The 21,183-nt window shown below is 36.9% G+C and overlaps 1 protein-coding gene across 6 annotated transcripts in view; it reads right to left on the minus strand.

Moving 5' to 3' along the window:
• Positions 1 to 21,183, minus strand: part of LOC103224320 (protein PPP5D1-like) — a 96,340-nt gene that overhangs the window by 12,147 nt on the left and 63,010 nt on the right. For 2 of the 6 annotated variants that reach the window (XR_012092710.1, XR_012092709.1), the window contains exons 6-11: positions 19,239 to 19,350; positions 18,964 to 19,038; positions 15,191 to 15,322; positions 13,254 to 13,317; positions 12,419 to 12,604; positions 3,843 to 5,098 (exon numbers count right to left, since the gene is read on the minus strand). Coding sequence is in view for 3 of the 6 variants with exons in the window: in XM_073014630.1 (XP_072870731.1) it covers positions 5,062 to 5,098; positions 13,254 to 13,317; positions 15,191 to 15,322; positions 18,964 to 19,036 (306 nt within the window). In the remaining 3 variants the exon portion in view is untranslated. Of the gene's footprint in view, positions 1 to 703; positions 755 to 3,842; positions 5,099 to 12,418; positions 12,605 to 13,253; positions 13,318 to 15,190; positions 15,323 to 18,963; positions 19,039 to 19,238; positions 19,351 to 21,183 lie in introns of those variants that run through there. The other 4 variants (XM_073014632.1, XM_073014631.1, XR_012092711.1 and 1 more) reach the window with 3 other exon arrangements.

Here is a 21,183-nt window from a genome sequence, read left to right on the forward strand (position 1 = left end):
CTTGTTAACTTTATACTCCAGTACCTCAAACTATATCATATTGTTCCCCACCTCCTGAGCCCTTGTCCATGCTTTTCTTTCTCCCTGGCACCCTTTCCTATCTCATCTGCCTGCAAAACTCTAGTTCATTCTTTGAAATCCTGCTAAGATATTTGCTAAGATATTCACCTCTTCTGTAAGGTCTTTCTTGCCCACCCCTGTTTAGTGAACAACTCACATGCTTATGTATATAAATTCCATTTTCAGCCATACTTCCATAATGGCACATATGACACTGGTCTTAAAATTACTTACTTTGAATCTTGTCTCTAACACTACACTCTGAGCACCTGGTACTGTGACTGGAACATTGTGGACAATGAACAAATTAAATAACTGAACCAACTCAAATTTGGATCAGTCGTACAATGACATGTACTGACCTTGATTAGGGGCCAGCACTGTGGCTTTATTGCCTAATGACCTAGGTTTTTCTTAGGACTCAAATGGAAAGTTGTTAAAAGGCCCTTCTGATTAACTCAAAAACAGGCTGTGAATTTGGCTCCGAGTTTATGTGCTAGAATCTGAGGGGTCCTGAGAGGTTCAAAGTGTCCAGGTCCTATAAGGAATCGGGGATTGGAAGATAAAATTAGCTAACACCACCGAGAAGACAAACAAGAAATCCCTGCAGCATGGCCGATAATCATCTGCACTTTGTTCATACCTTAGGATCCGTTTGTTTTTTCACATGGCTTCCATGCTTCTCTGTCTTCCCCTAAAGGCATACTCATGGTTAGAGAACGTGTAATAAAAATATTAGATTAAACAATAACAAGGATTGATTTTCTCTTACTGGAAATTCACACAATTTATATAAATATATAAACATTCAGGGAGAATATTAACCAAATACTTTTCCCGCTGAAATGAAATTACTTTCTTACTTGATTCTTTTTTTTTTCCCTGAGACAAGGTTTTGCTTTGTCACCCAGGCTGGAGTGCAGTGGTGCAATCTCTGCTCATTGCAACCTTCGCCTCCCAGGTTCAAGTGATCCTCCTGCCTCAGCTTCCACAGTAGCTGGGACTACAGGTGCATACCAGCACACCCAGCTAATTTTTGTATTTTTAGTAGAGAGGGGTTTCACCATGTTGCCCAGGCTGGTCTCGAACTCCTGAGTTCAAGCAATCCACCTGCCTCGGCCTTTCAAAGTGCTGGGATAACAGGCCTGAGCCGCTGCACCCAGCCTCAAACTTGATCATTTTTTTAAAAGCAAAGACTTAGACTATTTTCAGAATTTTTATTATTCCTAAATATAATTGAATGGGAAATATTTAATTTCTCCTTAGCACCACAATCATATCTTCATTTTTACAAACATCTTAGTAATTAATAGTTCTTCACCTGACCACTGTTACTACCACTAGTAGCTGGACAATCTTAGGATCTGCTTATCTATCCCAGAGATCAATTTTAGTTGGTTTATGCACGCTAGGCTCCTCAGTTTTTAAGGCTTGCATACACAACAAGAAATCTAGTCCATCTGGATATACTTTGTGATCTTGATTCTACATGCCCCAAGAGATGAACTACTGAACAGCCCATTCCAAGCCAAGCCGTATGGTTTCTAACCATCCATTCACTCATTCAGCAAATATTTGTTTAGTGAGCTTCTACTGTGGGTCAAGCACTGAACTACACATTGTAAATACTTAGATACAAAGAGCACCCATTGCTTTCAGAGATATCCCTGGTGAATTCACAATTACAAATCCCCAAGGTAAATGCTATGTTAAAAGATGCTGGAGGATGAGAGGGCTCCAGTTTCCTTGGGAAACTTCCCAGAAAAGGTCATGCTTAAATAAGCTTTCGAAGATGAGTAACAGGCCAAATAATGGAGAAGGGAATTCCAAGCAGCAGGAACCACAGATGCTACAGCATGAAAGCATGGGCCTGAAGGTTCTTTTAGAAAATTCCAGGCTTTAGATGCAGCTGAAGGCTGGGTGTACACAGGGGTATAGAGAGAAAAGAAGCTGGACTAAAAGACAGGCCCTGATGGTCAACAGCCTCTTACGCCATGTCTAGATTTTTACCCTGAAATTAATCAAGAGCCACTTTAGACATTTTAGCGACTGGCTTCATCAGATTGGTGTTTGAGAAAAACCATTCTGGCCAAAGTGTAAATGACTCAGGGGAGCCAGAGGGTTACTACAGTAATCCAGGTGAGATAGGGAATACTAAAAAATGAATCTGTTGAGGAGAGAATATGATGAGGTCAGTTTGGGGTAACCTGGGATAGTTGCTAGAAAGTTGACTAGAGCACACTTCTTGGTTTATATGGTATACAGTTTACCCTTGCAGCCCTCGAAACAGCATACATTTCAGTCTGGGCGGCACACTCTCACTGCACGGTCTGCAGACATAGTAAACTAGCCAGTAGCACTGTAAGCTACTGCTAACTCCAGACTTGTAGTTTTGTAGTTTTGAAATAGTTGGCTATCCTTGAATTTTCCACATTGCAAAATTTGCTTTTTGAATTTTAACCACTTTGATTTAGCCTTGAATCACAGCAAAACAAAACAAAAACAAACAAACAAACAAAAAACCAACTGTGTTCTAGTTGTCTTGCTTACTGGGAAATCTGGTGGGAGAAAGAAAAAAAGCCAGAGAAATCCTTCCCCCGGCTATGTTTATTGGCCAGCACTCCACAGGGCATACCAAGAAGATAAGAACAGGAGGAGTGGGGGTCAATCTTCTCTTCTAGGGGTACCCAGGAGTGGCGGACTGTGGTCCTTGGTGTTTTGGTTCAGTCTGTTAACATATAGAAAATTAACAGGAAGCCACACAGCTTTGAAAACTATGTTACAAAGTCCTTTGCCATAATTTCTTACAGTAAAATTATTTTGATAAGTGAATATTTGGATTATTCAGGTTTCTCTAATAATAATTCCATTTCTTATGCCAAGGAGTTACTATATATGTCTGTGTCTGGAAATAAGGGAAAAGATCTAAGCTAGAGATATTCAATTATAACTCAATTAGCAAAAACAAAGTAAAGGACTTTTTTTTTCTTACTATATTTTATATTTTAAGTTCTAGGGTACATGTGCACAACATGCAGGTATGTTACATATGTATACATGTGCCATGTTGGTGTGCTGCACCCATCAACTCGTCATTTACATTAGGTATTTCTCCTAATGTTATCCCTCCCCACTCCCCCCACCCCATGACAGGCCCCGGTGTGTGATGTTCCCCACCCTGTGTCCAACTGTTCTCATTGTTCATTTCCCACCTATGAGGGAGAACGTGCAGTGTTTGGTTTTCTTTCCTTGCGATAGTTTGCTCAGAATGATGGTTTCTAGCTTCATCTATGTCCCTACACAGACATGAACTCATACAGTAAAGGACATTTTTTATCCCATACTCTTTTTGCATGTGAAAGAAGAACTGTCTCTAACTCTATCTTAAAGGTGAACGACCAAAATAAATATATGGACGTGAGTATCAAATATTCCAAATAATAGGCTACAATAACTAAACAAATATTTGGGTTTTTAAATTTAATGACCAAAAACCAGACTGTCATCCTGCCACATGTTCTGATGTGAGCGGATAGAAAAAGTTCAGCAATTCATACACTTTATAAATTTCATTGTTTAAAATATGATTAACTCCAAAACTTTGATTTCCAACACAAAGAAAATACTTCACTGAATCTTGAATTAACAGGCAACGTTAAAGTGATAAGATTTTATAAGTCTAAGATTCTATTCAGAATAGTAAAAATTAAACTAATGAAACTATGGGAACTACTAGCTCATTAAAATTTTTATTTTAACGTATAAACATGTAGTATGCAAAAATTAAAGGTTATTTTTGATTATTTCAATTGGTACACGAAGAAAATGCTGAGTTATTGAGTATTATTCTAGGTTCCTCAAACTCCAAAGTGTAAATGCATTTTATATCTTCATAAAAACACCTTACATAAAAGACCAATATGAAGTAACACAAGAAATCAGCACATTTTCTACCTCTTGATAGCAGTGACTAGAAATAGAATTCTTGAAAAAAAATAAATAAAATAAAACCAGCTTCTTAGTTAGCAACTTTGGAGCTTTCCGGTCTGTTATGTGGTTGGACTACTGCTGGAGTGTCTGGGTTGGGTTGACCACCCATCTAGCACTCAATCCACATGCCCAGTTTTGTGGGTGTCTTTCTGCTCTTATGTTTTTAAAGTCATGTTTGATTTTTCACTGACCTCCTGTTATGATGACCTTTGAAGCAAAAACATTACTATTCTCCCCCATGAGCTATGCATGATGTTGTAAATGTGATTTAAGTATTGGGCAGAGGGTTTAAAAAAAAAAATTCCATGTAGGGAGCCAAACAAATTTTGGGGAAAATGCAAAAATTTAAACCTCTGAGAATTTCCCAGGAGCCACACACTATTTCCAGAGTTTGAAAAGAATGTAGTAGGAAGTTTTACAAAACGGAGACTATTAAAAATAAGTAACAGAAACAAAAGGGAAATGTAATTCATTTGTTGAACAAAATAAAAGACAGTGTTTTGAAAAGTACATTTAATAATGCCTAGAAGTACTCCAAGTGGTACCACATGGTTTCTTAGGGCAGCTAGGGTTTGGTCTCGCCTTAATGATGACATGTGGAATGTTAAAGTCAGGAAAAGGCTCAGAAACCATGTAGGATTTCTTCGTTGTTGCTGTTGTTATTGTTTGAAACAGTCTCACTCTGTCGTCCAGGCTGGAGTGCAATGGTGCAATCTTAGCTCACTGTAACCTCTGCCTCCCCGGTTCAAGCGACTCTCTTGCCTCAGCCTCCTCAGTAGCTGGGATTACAGGTGTGAGCCACCACACCTGGCTAATTTTTCTATTTTTGTAGAGATGGTGTTTCACCTGTTGGCCAGGCTGGTCTCGAACTCCTGATGTCAAGTGATCCACCCACCTCAGCCTCCCAAAGTGCTAGGATTACAGGCATGAGTCACTGTGCCCAGTCAGCCAAGTAGGATTTCTGATCTACTATCACCACATCCAACTTCAACCCAAGTAGTGCTGGGTATTTTACAGGTGGCCTCTGTTCGAACGAAGTGTTTCACAGCTTTAAGAAAAATTTGAAAATCATTAATTCAGTCTGGAATTCAGAAAGGTAAATTCACTTCAAGTAACAATGCAGCAGATTTCAGAGTGGAACCTCTTTCTCCTGACTACTGGTCCAGGTTTTATTTCTCTACCTCATGGCAGCTCAAATGAATTCAGCCTGCAAATATGGAAGATACTGTTACAATGTAGCACAGTTAGGAAACAAGCCTAACTTTTTTTTAGACACTACACTCTTTTGTCCACTTAGACTTTTAATTGTTTTTATTTAAAACTGAGTCACGTTTCTATTTTTTGTCTGTTTTTTGTTGGTTTGTTTGGTTTTTTACTTTTACTCTTTGGTTGGTGTGTGTGTGTGTGACAAGGTTTCACTCTTTTGCACAGGCTGGAGTGCAAGAGTAAATGCTGCATTTACTCTTTCTTCTTTATGAACAGAACTCGATGTAGCTAAGGGTTGCAGTATAATTAGCTAAAGGCTATATTTCCCAGCTTCCCTTACAGGTAGAGAGCCCTAGGACTAAGTTCTACCAATAAATGTAAGCAGAAGCTGTTGAGTGAGACTCATTCCGCTGGCACATGTATTTGCCCTTTCTCCCTCCCTTTTCTTTCTGCCTAAAATGGTCACATTTTGTACAGAACTTCCTTTGTCACAACTGTGGAGCAGAAATGTCGAAGGATACAGAGGCACATCGAAGACAAGGAATAACACACTAGCGCTGGAACTTCAGGCTTTCGTTGGTTGGTTGCTGTTAATCAAATTCCTACTTGGTACACTTCGGGGCAAAGTCATATGATGAAAATGCTTCAATTACTATCATAGTTTAAAAGTAGCATAGTAATGATAGCCTAAATGTGTAAAGTCATTTCAAAGGAAATTTATCGTTTACTGGTAGTAACATAAGTTTGAATCTTCTATTCCTGTTTTTAAAAGGATCCCAAACTCTGAATGTGACAGTAGGACCATAGTTCGATGTGTGGAAAAAGGCTTTCCTGGGAAATTCCTCTGAAACCAAATCTTTGTGCAGTAAAACTGATTTTAATCAGAGTACATAAAGGGAATAGAAGTGTACTATTCTCAAGTTTTGATTTACAAAATTATGTTTAGAAATAAACAGTGCTATTGTTTTCCTGAAGATAATATCCATATATTAATACAAACAGTGTAAGGGTCTGTTATCTCAGGTTAATTAAATACATAGTGGAAAAGACAAAGAGAAATGGGTTAAAGAGTAAAAATGTACAATTAGATAGAAGAAATAAATTCAGTGCTTGATAGTAGAGTAGAGTGATTATAGTTAAACAAAAATGTCTTGTACTCAGGAGACATACACCCTAAATTCCTTAACTTGATCACTATGCATTACATACATGTAACAAATTTTCACATATGCCTTATAAATTTGTACAAATATAAAGCATATAATATCAGAGCCCTGAAGAAACCTTGATGATGATGTAGCTCATCCTCTCTTTTTTCTACGGAAAAGACCAAAAAAAAAAAAAATTAAAAGAGATTAAGGCTATATTTCTTAACGTTTCACAATTCACTGGGTTCTTTCTTAAATGAAGGAACTTAATAGTGGAAGAAGAAAGTATTTCTTGTACTTACTTAAGAGTTCTCCCTGATTGACTTGTTATCCTGGCATCCCATCAACTAGCATGCCCTTCCTCCCCCTACTTTTAACTCCTCCCTTCCCTAACCTGGTAACTCAGCCTTTAAGATCCAGGCATACTTGTGTCTGTCCTAGCTACCCAAGAGGCTAAGGAAACAGGATCATATGAGCCCCAGAGTTTGAGGTTACAGTGAATTATGATCTCACCACTGCACTCCAAGCTGGACAGCAGAGTGAGATGCTATCTCTAAACAAACAAACAAACAAACAAAGACTCAGGCATGATCTCAACCGTAGAATTATAAGCTGTCCCTGACTGCCCACCCCACAACACACCCATCTCCTAGCCAGGTAAGGAGCTTTTCCTCTTCACTGTCTGCACACTGTGCCTATACCATCTCACACTCCCTTGAGATCCTAGTGATCTGGGTACCTGTTCTCTTTCCCAAAAGAAAAGTGAACGCTCCAAGGGCAAGGACCAAACCTGTATCTCCCAGCATGCAGCATGGGATCTGACCACATATACTTTCCCTAATATTTATTTTTTAGAAAATATATGCTAGTGAACCCTAGGGCAGCAAGGACAGATGCTGAATCAGTGGAATCTTACTCAGCTCTTTGGTGTAGTCTGAAACCCCTACTCCTATTGACTTCCCTCCGACAGCCAAACATAATCTCAGGAGAACTGGCTCCAAAAAGCCATAAAGAGGTTTAGAGGTTTAGTAACACTAGAAAGCTGTAAACAACCCATTTTAATGCATGGTACAATTCAAAGTACATGGTATTGTCTTTTGGGAGGGTATAAGAATTCAATTATAAGGATCAAATAAGAGCAGCTAAAAAAACAGAACAGGCTCGATAAAATCATTTGTGCAAGTCTCTGGTCGCTCAGGTTTGGTTTCCTAGAACATTGTAAAAGGTCCAGGTTTTTAAATTAATAGGTTAATCTAGGTTTAAGAAAGGAATAATAATGGAAAAAGCACTGATGTAAAGTGCAGCAGGAAATCCACTATTGGAGGAAGCATATTTCCTAGAGCAGAGAGGAGAGAAACTAACGCATTCCAAATGATATTCTTTAGGTAACATATTAAATTTCTTCTTTACCACATCAACTATAATTTAGTCGTTTTAGTTGAAGATGTTTCTAAATGAGAGCTCTCTGGTAATCCCCCCCCTTTTTTAATGAATGCTCTTTTCCCATTCATCATATTTTAAATGATTCTATAAATAATGTTATGTTAAAAAAGTTTTCTCTTCATAGTAGAGTACTAAATGAGGGTCCTATATAAAAGATCCTACAGAGTGAAATATTAGGAAATAACCAAATAATTGATATAGCCATTTTAATTGCTACCTTGTTATCTGTGACCTAGTTTGCTTAACAGTTTTTATGGAGCCTGATTCCCTGATATACTGGAGAACGTTAGATTCAGAATGGATGTAAGAATATTTTGATTTCTCTTTCACTTCTATTCAGTTGATAGTATTTCTGTAAAAACAAATCAGGCTAGTAAAACTCATTTTTAGTATTTTCCTAAACAGCAAGTTTATATTAAATTAGATTTAATGAAGAAGAAGAACTTTTTTTCTATAATTATTATTCCCCACAGAGTATATATATCAAGGCAAACAGGAGAGAAAGTAATCTTATATTTTCTTGGAACACTATTGCACACAATCAAATAAAATGAACTTGAAGCCTACTCTTTTTTTTTTTTTTTTTTTTCCAAACTAAAAACAAGTGTGAGAACTTGTGGAGCCAGCATCAGGTTCCTTAGTTTTCTACTTTGTCTAGCAGATCTTTAATCTTCAAACTCTTCTTGACAACCCTCATCTTTATGAGTCATCTACCTAACCAATGCACAAAAAGGCATGGATTTACGATTACAAATGTTCGCGATGGTATAGACTCCATTCTCAGAACATATAAAGGTCTAGATGAAAACGCTATAGAGTTGTGAAATAATTGTCATTTGAAGGTATGTAGAAAGGCTTCTTCATGAGTAACACTGAGAATAATAAATACATGGCAAAGTAAGACACAGACATATGACAGGGTGTTGTAAGACACATGCATAGGCACACTAACATGCACATACATGATCATGGCATGACTATGGTGTAAGGATTCTCTATAGTCTGCCAGATCAGCCCCCTTACTCGACAGTTACTTCTTAACGATGACAGCTTATTTCTCCAGTGAGGATGAATATAGCCTTAAGTGTGGACTCCTTCCTCAACATTTTGTTTCTTTGTGCCAAGGAGTCCATGTGTGCACCATGCATAAACATGTATGAGATTATAATGATAAAATGAGAAATTGAGCTAAACCGTCAGAGAGCTGTACCAAACATCATAGACAAAGGGCATCATAAGAAACAAGCCATATAAAACTGTGATGTTGTTGTTTGGGGGTAATTCCGAGTAACTCGTTTGTGTATTGTTCACTTTTGTTTCTTTGGCTTGGCTGCTAAGAAACTGAGAGTCATCTTTGCCATTAAATTCACATCCAGCCCCATAGTGTGTTCCTTCTTCTCTGGTCTTCATTTTGGCTAGGTAACATTTTGTAAAAAATTTAAGTCATTTTTACTTACTTTCTTGTATTTCTTTTGAGAACCATTTTGATACTTTTTGATATAACACTAGAAGGAGAATAAAGAGAGGAAGGTAGGGGTTATGTAACTAAATTATTTATTTATTTAATTTGTTGAACTTCTCTGAACCTCAAATTCATCTAAAATGGACAGATATTAGAACCAACCTCAATGGAGAAAATGTGACAAGAGATCAGCTAATCTTTCTTTCTTCCTTCCTGATATTCCCATCAATAAATAAATTGTGAATGTGCATGTGTGTGTAAATATGTGTGTTATATATGAAACTGTGCATCTATATACACATATATTACAAGTAGATTATATGTACATACATATATACGCACAACCTCTCCCTGCTCCCCACCTACAAATTTCTGGGATCAAAATCTTATTCAAAAAGTCCTCACTCACCAATTTCCAAAGTACTTCAAGGTAAGCAAACACTAATCTATTCTTCACTACAAATGCTGTTTGGTTTTTTTGTTAAAATTGTGATCTATGGAAGATATTGGAAATAAGTCTGTGAAACGAGCCATTTTATGAAAGCAGAGTTTCAGTAATCTCTATGCGTTAAATAGGAGGCTAACAGAAATTCCTCCCTTTGGTTCCCCCTCCCATCTCTGTGATTTACTCTGCGTGTCTGCTGCAACAATCATCGCCACAGTACACAGTGCTCACCACTGACCTACTGCAGACAGTTAATCAAGAGCAGAGAGAGCAGCTTTCACAGTACAAGTAGTTACTTGTTCTCAACTTTTTAAAGTTCATAATTCAGCCTTACTGTCATTTCTTTCCTCTTGCCGGTGCTTTATGAAAGGTAAAGCTGAACAGAAAGAAAACCAGAGTCATTAACTGTTTGAAAGTTTAATGTGCTACCAAACCAGAATTAGATGTGATAATGAAATTTCCACAGTTGAAAGCAGACTTTGCTAACTGATGTATGTAGTGAGAAGGTGGTCACATAACCAATGAAAATAAAAACCGTGCTCATTTTTTATATTTCTCATTCATTTTTTTGTTTAAACTGGCCAAATGCCAAATTAGACTTCAGTTGGGATACTTTAAAAAGCGGATTTAGTAAAATTCCACTTGTTTCACTTAAGAAATATACATTCAATACTGACACCAGAGATGTTGATCAAGTCACTTTATATCTAAAGACATTCCAGAACAATGGTTTAGGATTTATGGAATAACTTTGCTAACCTGTATTCAGTCATCTTGACTGGTCGGAAGAGCCATCCAAGTCACCAGAATCCTTTCCACGGAGCCACAGGATGGCTCACCGCACTCATGCAACTCTCCAGCCTGGTATTCAAAGCATGTCTAAATAGGATTCTGACTTATCCTTTCTAACCACTTCAATTTCTGCCTTTTGTGGTCAATATAATCAACATGGGTCATCATTTGTTCCCCAAATACAGCATATTCTTGTCTACTCCTTTGCCATTGCACATGCTTTTCTCTCCTCCTAACATTCTCAGCCATGGGGTCTCTTTGCCTCCCCTCGTCCAGGCATCCCCACCCACTGTGTCCCTCTTCCCAACACTTCCACTCAGGGACCTCTTACCTACCTCCATCTTTTGAAATTATATCCATTTAAAGTTCAGTTAAACTGCTCTTTTTTCAAGAAATTATTCCTTTTTGTCCACCCCAAACTAACCTGATCTCTCTCTTCTCCATCCAGAATCACTTACTTTAACTCTTGTATATCACTTCCATAGTCTTCAGCATATAGTAGGAGTTCATTTGCTCTATGACAAATGAATCAATGACTTATAGGCTATATTGCATTTTAATTTACCCCATAATCTTCTCCTCCTCCTTAGCTTATAACTTCCTTATGGCAAAGATGGGATTAGTGGGAGGAGGTACTTATTAATCTTTACAACCTTTACATTATCTAATAGTTTAATTGTACATAATCAAGAGTCGATAAATATTTCTTGAATTGCACCATTAAACTGGGTCGGCTGGGCTTGGTTAGAAGCACCTTAGGATCGTGCCTGGATTTATCAGAAGCAGTGCTAGTGATGCAAACGGTAATTTTCTTTGCTGATTCATAGCTGAATTTATATGACACTAAGCTTTGGAAGGTACCATTTTTCAAATTAAATATAAAAACAATAACCTCTCTGTGTGGAATGTTTTAAGTTCTCCTGGCTCCTTTCAGGCATGGGGACATCTCTGTAAGGTGTTGACCTAAATTTCTTCTGACCTAATTTCCTTGTTGCAAAAGGAATTCGGTGCAGCCAGCCCCCACTGCGGAAAGGTTTTGTTCTACATCACTGTCACATTTCAATGACAAATGGAATGAACTTTGTTAGTCCTTTTGAGATTCCAGAATAGCTCAGGATATTCCCCTCTAATATCTAAGAGGATTTCAGTGATTTGTCCTGCCGGCTACAGAGTATAAAAGAGCTTCCCTCTGTCCCATGCATTCCCCCTGAGCAGCCAGGCATACCTCATGGAAGCTCCAGACACTACTTGCAAACATTTTTTGCTGCATGGTAGCTGAAAAGAAGGTTGCTGATGAAATAAAAGAATGAAAGTGGCAAAAATGATGCACTGGGCTCTTGATTCAAGAAAGAGAAATGCTTCTTGGCACTAACAAACTCTACTTTGGTCCTAGTTCTAAGTATTTTGAAATAAAAACAAACCTGTACTCCTATGATCAGAAAAAATAATTTTCCTCCTAATGATACAGATCGACAAGAAAGCCTGTTTTCCCCACTATATTGTGAACATGTGTGTATATTTGTAAGTATGTGTGTTTGAGAGAGAAGGGGCTAATACAAAGAATAGGATTTAGTTCAAATAATTCAATAGCTATAAAAGCCATAAGACAATAGACAGGAATATAATAAAAATTCTTTCCTTTCCATTTCCTAAGAAAAGACAAAACAGTCTTCTACAGAGAACAGCTTTGGTGTATTACTTTCTGGAAGAAGAGGGGTTCCCTACTAGATGGCTCCCAGGGCTTCCTCTGTTGCTATTATTAACCAATGACCACCATCTGAATCATGTATTCTACAAGCAGTTTCGATGTGGGACCGACTGCTTTTCAGATTCAGAATTTTAATAATCATTTGAGCAATATGCTGAATGTACCTTAAAATGCTGAAAATTACTGGAATTCTCTCATGTTTGATCATACAAAATGTTACTCCATTATTTCCATTTGGAAGCAAGTATCTTGGAAGGTCTTAAGGCACCACACCCTGCCAGTTGGTGATGTGGTCAGCAAAGTCGAGAGGAGGTCAAAGAAAGCAGCTGTCCCAGCAATTTAGCCTGAACCTAAATGGTAACATAAAGGAGAGTAAGAGGAGAGAAAAAGCTGACAAAGGAGAGCAAAACAGTCTGTTTCAAAAGCGTAAATAAAGATATAAGATAGGCAATAGATAATTGAAAAGTTCCTTGTTGAAAAAGTTATTTCTAACAATAAAAAAAGAAGAAAAATAATCTGAAGGGGAAGGGAATTTTAAACATCCCCTCAACCAAATGCTGATCATCTCTTGGGAAACTCCCCCAAACATCAAAAATCACAAGCAGAGTGAAAGGTGCACCAAGATAAATAGGTTATATAAAAAGAAAGCAAGTCAAATTAGAGTCTTTAGCCAGCAAAGAGTCCCTAAGCAATTACTAGGGGCAGACACGGTCCGTGTGCCAAGATAAATTATTACCCAATGGGCAAACCCACTACTAATGTATTATTGCACCAAGATTATGTTGTCCAATGGCCAGAAGAACTGATTATTTAGAATTGCATTTCTTATAGCCTAGTGCGTAGTATTAACCTAAGTGCAGAGAGATGACAGCAGACAGCACAGAGGGATAAGGGAGGGAGGGAGACAGAGACAAAGAGAGAGAGAAAGGGGATGTATATAAATGATGGGACTATAGTATTTGATTGGCTGGCTTGTGAGCAGAGCAGTTGATATATTACCTGGATGAAACAGAATACATTTTCTCTTGAGAGCACTTGCTGGCGTCCCTAGATAGATCATCTACTGAAAGATAAAGAAAAAAAATCTTTTGTGAAATCAAAGAAAATTATTATTTCCAGGAAGTTAGTTTTGGTGAAGGAATTTATTGTCATATTTCTGTGAGTTGCACAGGACCACAAGAATTTCTGAATGTGAAGCAAAATTTGAAAAGTTAAATGACGCAGTAAGACATGGTCACAGCAGATGCCATTACAAAATGGCCTAGGACAAGCTCTATATAAAGTAGAGACCTTGTCTGGGTATTCTGCATCTCTTCCATTATCTTCTCCTTCTGAGTAAGGACTTGGCATGACCCCTCCACTTTGGTTCATATATGATGCAGTAAAGCTTTTAATAACCAAGTAAATTGGTGACCTGAAAATGCATGTCAACACATATGTAAGCTCTGCGGTGAACTTTAAAGTCACCGCCTCTCATGCGGACTAGTTTTCCATGGTTGTGTAGTAGAAGATCTATTTCAGGAGCAAAGGAGACCCAGCTGTTGTGGTCTATTTACTTAGCATGGTGCCCTGGCACCAAGACTCTCAGATCCTGCTGCAACACACACTTGCTGCTGTGGAAGGATCTTCCCACTGTCAGACACATGGAAAGGAGAACAACTTCTAAAACCCATTTTTACATTACCAAGAACAAAGATGACAATGTAAAGCAAAAGTCAGGTCAAATTTAGCTACTCATAAAATTGGCTGAGCCTGCCTCTGCTCAGGGGAAAGCCTTGCTGAATCTCCACTTTCAGAAGCTGCACTTGATTGAACAATCAGACTGAAAAACCCATTGTCCCACAAGGATTTGTGAAGTGTTGAGCGTCTAGTATATGGGTGTTCTGAATAAAAGGATTTTGCCAGGAGTTTTGAGATCAGAGATCCATGATTAATTTTGACTACTTGGATCAATAAAGATTGTTTTCCTTTGAAACAGAGCACCTATAAAATTATGTAATTTGAGGTATAGGAAAATCATTGCCGAATGAGCAGAGTACTTTGCTGCCCACAGAATCCATTTGGTAATAATTTCAGCATGAAAAGTAAGACCATTATTTTGATAGAACAAACACATTTAAAAGTCATGAAAGATTATATCAGTTAAAATTATTTGCATAAAATACGTTTCAGCACAAACTCACTCAGGTGTAGTACTATTCACACCAGAAATGCAATTCAGTGTGAGCTGTTTCCTAAAGGAAAAGTACATGTGAGAATTTAGATTATTTTGTCTAGCACAGCTGCTGCTTGTACTGCAAAAGCAGAGATGCAGCTGATGACAAGGTAGAATGGAACTTGACACCTCCATTGGCATCCAGCCAAGAATACAGAATGTTTTAGCCAGTCTATGGCATGTGATCCATTTCTTAATTGTTGATAACATATAATTAGGACAATCTAAGCCTAGTTTAATGAATGCAATAAGTTAAACTGCAGTGCTTGACTATACTTGGATAGACTTTGTTAGTCTTGGAGCACGGAACTGCAGAGTAACATTTTATAAACAGTACAAAATGGAATCTTCCCTTTACAAACTATCAGCCTAGAATTATGGCCGACATCCTAACCCACAGTATAAATTCTGTGCACTGTATAAATGTCAACTGATATTCATGGCCAATGTGCCCAAAATAAATTTTCCCCTTGAAGATTTTAAAGGTAAGATTTATGTGAAGAAATTGGGCACATATTTAAAAATGACAGACTACACGTTCTGCTAATCAGTTATCAACCTGATTTATTTTGACAGACTTCTTTTTAAGATGATCAGAGCTCAGTCTAGTGTACTACACGGTTTTTTTTTAAATGCAATGATTTTCTTGAAAATAATGAATTATTAACTTTTTATTAAAATAGATTCATTGCATTCATCTCTCCACACCCATATTACTTACCTGTTGGTTTTGTAAAAATATTGTCATTGTAGAGCATGAAAAGACCTTTAGCAAGGCCATAAATAAATTCAGCTGAATTTTTCATATCTCTGGTAAGAGATTTATTTTTTCCAAAGGTGAGAAAAATCCTACCTAGGTATAAAAATAATACAAGAAATAAAAAAGTTTTGAGAAAAGACATTTTAGATTTTTGACTGAAAAAAATAATTTTTAAGGGCAGCTCTATTTATCCACAGCAAGCATGCTTTCTCTGATTTTCTTTCTTTTTTTTTTTTGTCTTTAAATTTGTTCTAATGTTATCAGAATTGATTTTTAGTCTCAGTCATCCCAAAGGAACTGTCTTGAGTGAAGCTCTTATCGGGGAACTGTAATGAAGAACCAGCTCGCAAAGCTGTTACTATGGTGCTCACATATCTGAAGAAATTTTTAGTGGAAATAAAATTCCAAAGCACTAAATTTAGAGGTATTTCGTTTCCTAGTAAGAGGTATAAAAATAGTACTACTAGATACAATTTAAATTCCAAGGGGGAGATATTTATTTCTGTACGATACTCAACCATGTACATTCTAGAAAGCCAGTTTCTTTCCACAAGCCTTGAGACAAATTAAAAATCATGTTAACTAATTCCCTCTTAGCCCCCCATCCCACCAGAGAATAATAGTTTTAAAGAAGGAGTTCTTTTCCATTGTCACATTTTCATTTTTGTGTTGCTTTTAAGAAGAAACTTTACAAAGTAAAGCATAACTATCTGAAAAACACATTCTTCTTCATATATTTAAGAAAAAAATATTGACAATGATGCATAATTATAGTTTTAGATACTAAATTGTATATTATCTCCAGAGGGCAAAGGAGAGTTAAAGAACATCATTGGTGTCCTGGTATAGTTACTAGAAAGATCAGGTTTAAGCCATATTTTACATTAAAAGCAATAATTACTATGGTGTGCCTAAGTCAGCAAAATTCTCTTTTCCAAAAATGAAAATTTCCAGAAATCATGAAAAGTATAGCCCTGAAATTAAAATATTTCTAAGTATCATGTCATATGTAAATATAATTTTAATAAACCTCTGCCCACTATTCAAATATATACCAAATTCCCCAAGTCAAATTACACTTCAGAAGTGTTGCCGAAATTACTACTTGAAGAAGAAATTTTAAAATCATCTTAAAATTTTCATTTTTGCCATTAAGCCACCAGAAACAACAGAAAAAATCCTGTAATAATATTACATGGATGAGAATATTATATTACATCTGCACTTCTAGGTTCATACGAAAGAAGAGAGGAACTGGCATCTCTCAAGAAACGAAACTAAAGAAGTTACAGATATATACTTTTGTATGAGTGATAAATACTCATAATGATTGAAGGGGAAAATAAAGAGTATAGCTGTAAGCATTCCATCCATTATGTATAATTTTTATTGATATAAATATATATTTGAATTTTAAGACTTTTAAACAGCAAAATTTGACAAGTGCAGTAAAGAACAAGCTTCTCTGTTTATGCTGTTCCATGCATACAGGAGAGAAGAGTTCATGTTATAACTGGCTTTGGTTTTATCTGTTCTTACAAAGTCAAACTGTCCTTAAATGAAATTATTCGCAAAAGCAATCCACAGCGCCATCCTCTACATTAAAATGCAAACCTCATGTTAACATGAATAAATGTGCCCATAATTTCGGAGAATATTTTAGGAGTTGTGGCCATTATATGTGTTTTATTTTTAATGTAAACTTGGAATTTGGGAGAAATGTTACCTTGTAATTAGAACAGAATACCAAGACTAAGATATATAATGCAATGCAACAGTGGGTAATTCACTATTCTTTTACAAATATTTAATTCAATACTTCTGATTTTCAGTCTGCACCACGAAGGAAATATTTCTTCAAGTAAAGTAAGTGAAGAACCTTCGTTAAAGAATTCACATGATTTTCTAGGTATACTTTTTATGTTACTGTAACTTAATTTTCACCTCTATCTGACCAGGCCCACTACAGATGGTGAAATATAATGAGAAAAAATAAAGTAAAACAGAAGTGAATTTATTTTGCTATCACATAAAACAAAACTACACTGTAGCACTCAAAAAATAAAAATTATTGAAGCTTTTTCTTCTGACAAAACACTTACAAAACAATCTCTAAAACTGTCAGTTTAAAAACTCCTCAGGAACATTACACTGTAAAAGTCACCTTTTTTGTTAATTCGTTATTTGTTGATAAAAGAAGTGTTTGCCTGTTTTTTGTCACTATGGCTGTAATTATTTCTCTTTTTTATAGGCTGTATACTAAATATAATCTACTAAATTCTTATCAACCTTTTGCTTACAATAAAACCAGCTCTCCACCGCTTCTACTTGCTAGACAAAATTGATTAGAAAGTGATTCTCATGTTAATTTTACCAGAAGCTAGAAAGTGCAAACTGCACATTCAGCTACATAGATTTCTGGACTTTTAACTGTGTATATGTAACTGTACCAGAAACAGTATTTTGCAAATAATAACAATATATTTCATGACATTCCCTAAATCACATTTCTTTTTGGTCTCATCTTCAAGGCCAAGCCAGAAAACTTACTCCTTTAGGTCAGGAAAGAATAAGAATTTAGCTTGAAAGCAAGGCTTTGGGGAGAGTGAATGGATTTGCTAAATTCTTTTAGTACCTACTTAACATTTCAAAACTAAGCCTAGAGGACTCAATCAGAACTCTCATTATAAAGAGAGGATGCCGTCCACCTATGAACTCTCTAGGTCACGAGGCTTGCTGCTCTATGTACGAGGGCTCAGTATAAAGTTAAAGGAGAGCTAAGCCCATCCATTCTGTTTCTGGAGACTGAGAATGGTAGAAGGTGGAAAGCAATCTGAGACTGCATTTCAATTTACCTTTCTGGTTTTCTTTTTTCTTAGTAGTTGTGTGCTGGGAAACTCAAGGGAAAAGCAATCCCAAATTCCATACCTGACTCTAGAATGCAACCTTCTGCAGCTATCCTTGCTGAGAACTCATCTATTAACCTTGAGGAATGGCTTTCTAGACTCCTCTGAGTTTCAGTGTGGCCTGGATAGAGACTAGGAATTTCTACAAAACCCCACATCTAAGCCCCAAGGGAACTGACAAGGCAGCTGAGTTGAGAGCTGGCAGGCAAGGTGCTTCCATGGCAGAGGCTCAGTTTGAGCTTTCCACCAAGGAGCCATTTGAGAATAAAGCAGAGACAGCGTTCTGTAGCACCACCCAAAACCAAGGGGAGGGGGAGTTGACCAAGTTAACACAAATGGTGCCTAGATCAGCTATGAGTGCCAGCAAGGCAACAGACAAGGACAGCACCCTGAAAACCAGAGGATCAATAGGTCTCTGCACCGAAGAATACCAGCTCTTCCCTACCACTCCCAGACTGTGAAAGCACCGAGACACTTGAAGGGGTGCCTGGAAGTGGACAGAAGGCTGAAAAATCTGGGAGACTAGGCACGTTTTCCAAAAGAGACAGCATTACCTAAAGGGATGGTTTTAATTATTGGATTGGACTGAATTTTAAAATGCATAGGACTCTATATTTATAAGAGAACCAGAATAGTTATAGACAAAATAATGGAGCTATTTTCCAGGCACATCCAAGTTGCTATATGAGTGAAGTTAATGTTACATAACCAACACAAAGAAGAAACTTTCTGCAGTAAAAATAATTCCTTCTCCAAACACAGATTCTTATACACATGCAAGATCACAACATGATATCTGATAAGGAAAGAGGAGTAATTGTTTTTTACCTGAATCATCCATACCGGGTGACTTCATAAGTGAGTCAAATAGCTGCTTGGGTTTCCTTTTGGAGTTTGTCATGTCTGTGTAAGTCAGGATTACCAGTTCAAACAACAACAACAACAAAATCCCTGCTCTTTTAAAATTTACTCATCTGCAAAGAGGAATTCTAATTATCTCAAATGGTTATCTGGGGAATTAAATAAGACTATTCATGTAAAGTTAAGGGTTTTCCATAAATTGGCTAGCACCATCTCTGTCCTGGTCCACCCCATCTTCATACCTTTTCTGAGATCAGTGAGGTTTGAATGTTCAGGATCACTGATATTCCACTTTCCGTCACCATCATTTCCAGTCTCTGATCACTGAGTTTTCAAGTCTTCTTTGTTGTTCACCTGAAAAAGTTCTTAAGCTTATCCCCTGATCTCCTTTCTCATTGTCATGACCTTCAGTCCAAATCTTATTTCTTCTCTCTTTGGCACCTGTAAGTACCTTCTCACCAACCATCTGTCTCGAATCGATTCCTTCTTGTCTACAAGCCACTGCTCGGCTCAGAGTTTGTCATTCCTTCTCCAAGACCCTCTCTACTCTTTCCTTTCTCCTGTCTTTTTTTTCTACCTTCATATCTTTCTTTTTCCTTTTTGTAATTTCCATAAAGAATATGAAGCTACTCAAAATGTTGAAATACATAGATAGCATGAATCAGTTGAAAGTAAATGAGAACAAAGATGAATTTAAAAAGCAAAGAGATAGCTATTAGAAGAATCTAAAATAGACCTTTCTCCAGCTAAGGTCTGAATTCAACTCTGAGTTTTAAGGCAGTTCAAATGGAAAGGCAGGTATTGTTTTTCGTGGTCATTAACTCAAAATTGTAAAACAATTAACTTCACACTTAACATCTGTGTTTCAAAAATTTGAAATTAGTTATGGAATAAAAAGTTTTTCTTAGGATGTGCTGAGAATTCTAATTATTTTTTAAAGTTCATGTATTAGTAATACTACAACATCTATAAATAAAAATACTTAACAATAATTTTCTTAATATGATATTTAAGGAAATTAATGACTGATACACTGTAAAATCTATAAATGTAGATCTGGAAGTAACTCCTAATGAAGACCAATCTCCTGATTTCGTTTGCAAAAGCAATAATAATAATGCTTGGCTTTTGGAGAACGCAGAAGTTACTAGTGTGGTTTTGCAAATATCTCATTTGATCTTAACAAGAAAACTAGGTTTCTGAAAGGGTAAATGAATTGACCGGGATTACACATCTGGTAAAGAGTGAGGTCAGAGCTTGAACACAGCTTCACTCAACTATTTTCACAGCCCAATTGGCGTCAATTGATTGATTAATTGAGAGTGATTAATTGCAAGCAGCTGAAGCCTGTGTCACTGGAGGTGTATTTTCTTTTTTTTTTTTTTTTTTTTTTTTTGAGACAGAGTCTCACACTGTCACCTGGGCTGGAGTGCAAACTGGAGGTATATTCTTCATTGCAATCTCATTCAGGCCCAATTTTATATGTTATAGTGTCCTCATTCCCTTTTATCTACTTTACCCAAAGAGATAGTAGAAGTGATAAATGCTGAAGAAGGAGAAGAGTGACTCATTGCATGTGTATGTGTTTCAAAATTGGGCAGGTAAGACTTAAGCATATATTTCCAAGCCAGGTATGATGGCTCACATCTGTAATCCCAGCACTTTGTGGGGAGTGAGGCGGGTGGATTGCTTGAGGCTAGGACTTTGAGACCAGCCTGAGCAACATGACGAAACCGAGTCTGTAATAAAAATACAAAAATATGCCAGGCATGGTGGCACGTGTAATCACAGCTACTAGGGAGGCGGAGGCAGGAGAATCCTTTGAACTCCGGAGATACAGGTTGCAGTAAGCCAAGATGGTGTCACTGCACTCCATCCTGGGCAACACAGCAAGACTCTGTCTCAAAAAAAACATGTGTGTGTGTATGTGTGTGTATATATACACACATAAATATGTATATATTATATATAATATATTAAATATTGTATTTAATATATTATATATTATATATATTTTGAATTTTATATATATATATATATATTTTTTTTTCCATAGGGCTCTGAGAAGGAAGGTCCCTTAGTAGTTACCATACCATGTGTCTATAGGATACGAACAAAAAGCAAAGGGTAATCCTTGTGTCAGCTGCTGGAAGTCATCTTGCGACTGTGAAGGAGGCTCTGGAAGTC

This window comes from Chlorocebus sabaeus, chromosome 4 (assembly GCF_047675955.1).
Source record: "Chlorocebus sabaeus isolate Y175 chromosome 4, mChlSab1.0.hap1, whole genome shotgun sequence".
In the NCBI taxonomy this organism is placed as follows: Eukaryota; Metazoa; Chordata; class Mammalia; order Primates; family Cercopithecidae; genus Chlorocebus; species Chlorocebus sabaeus.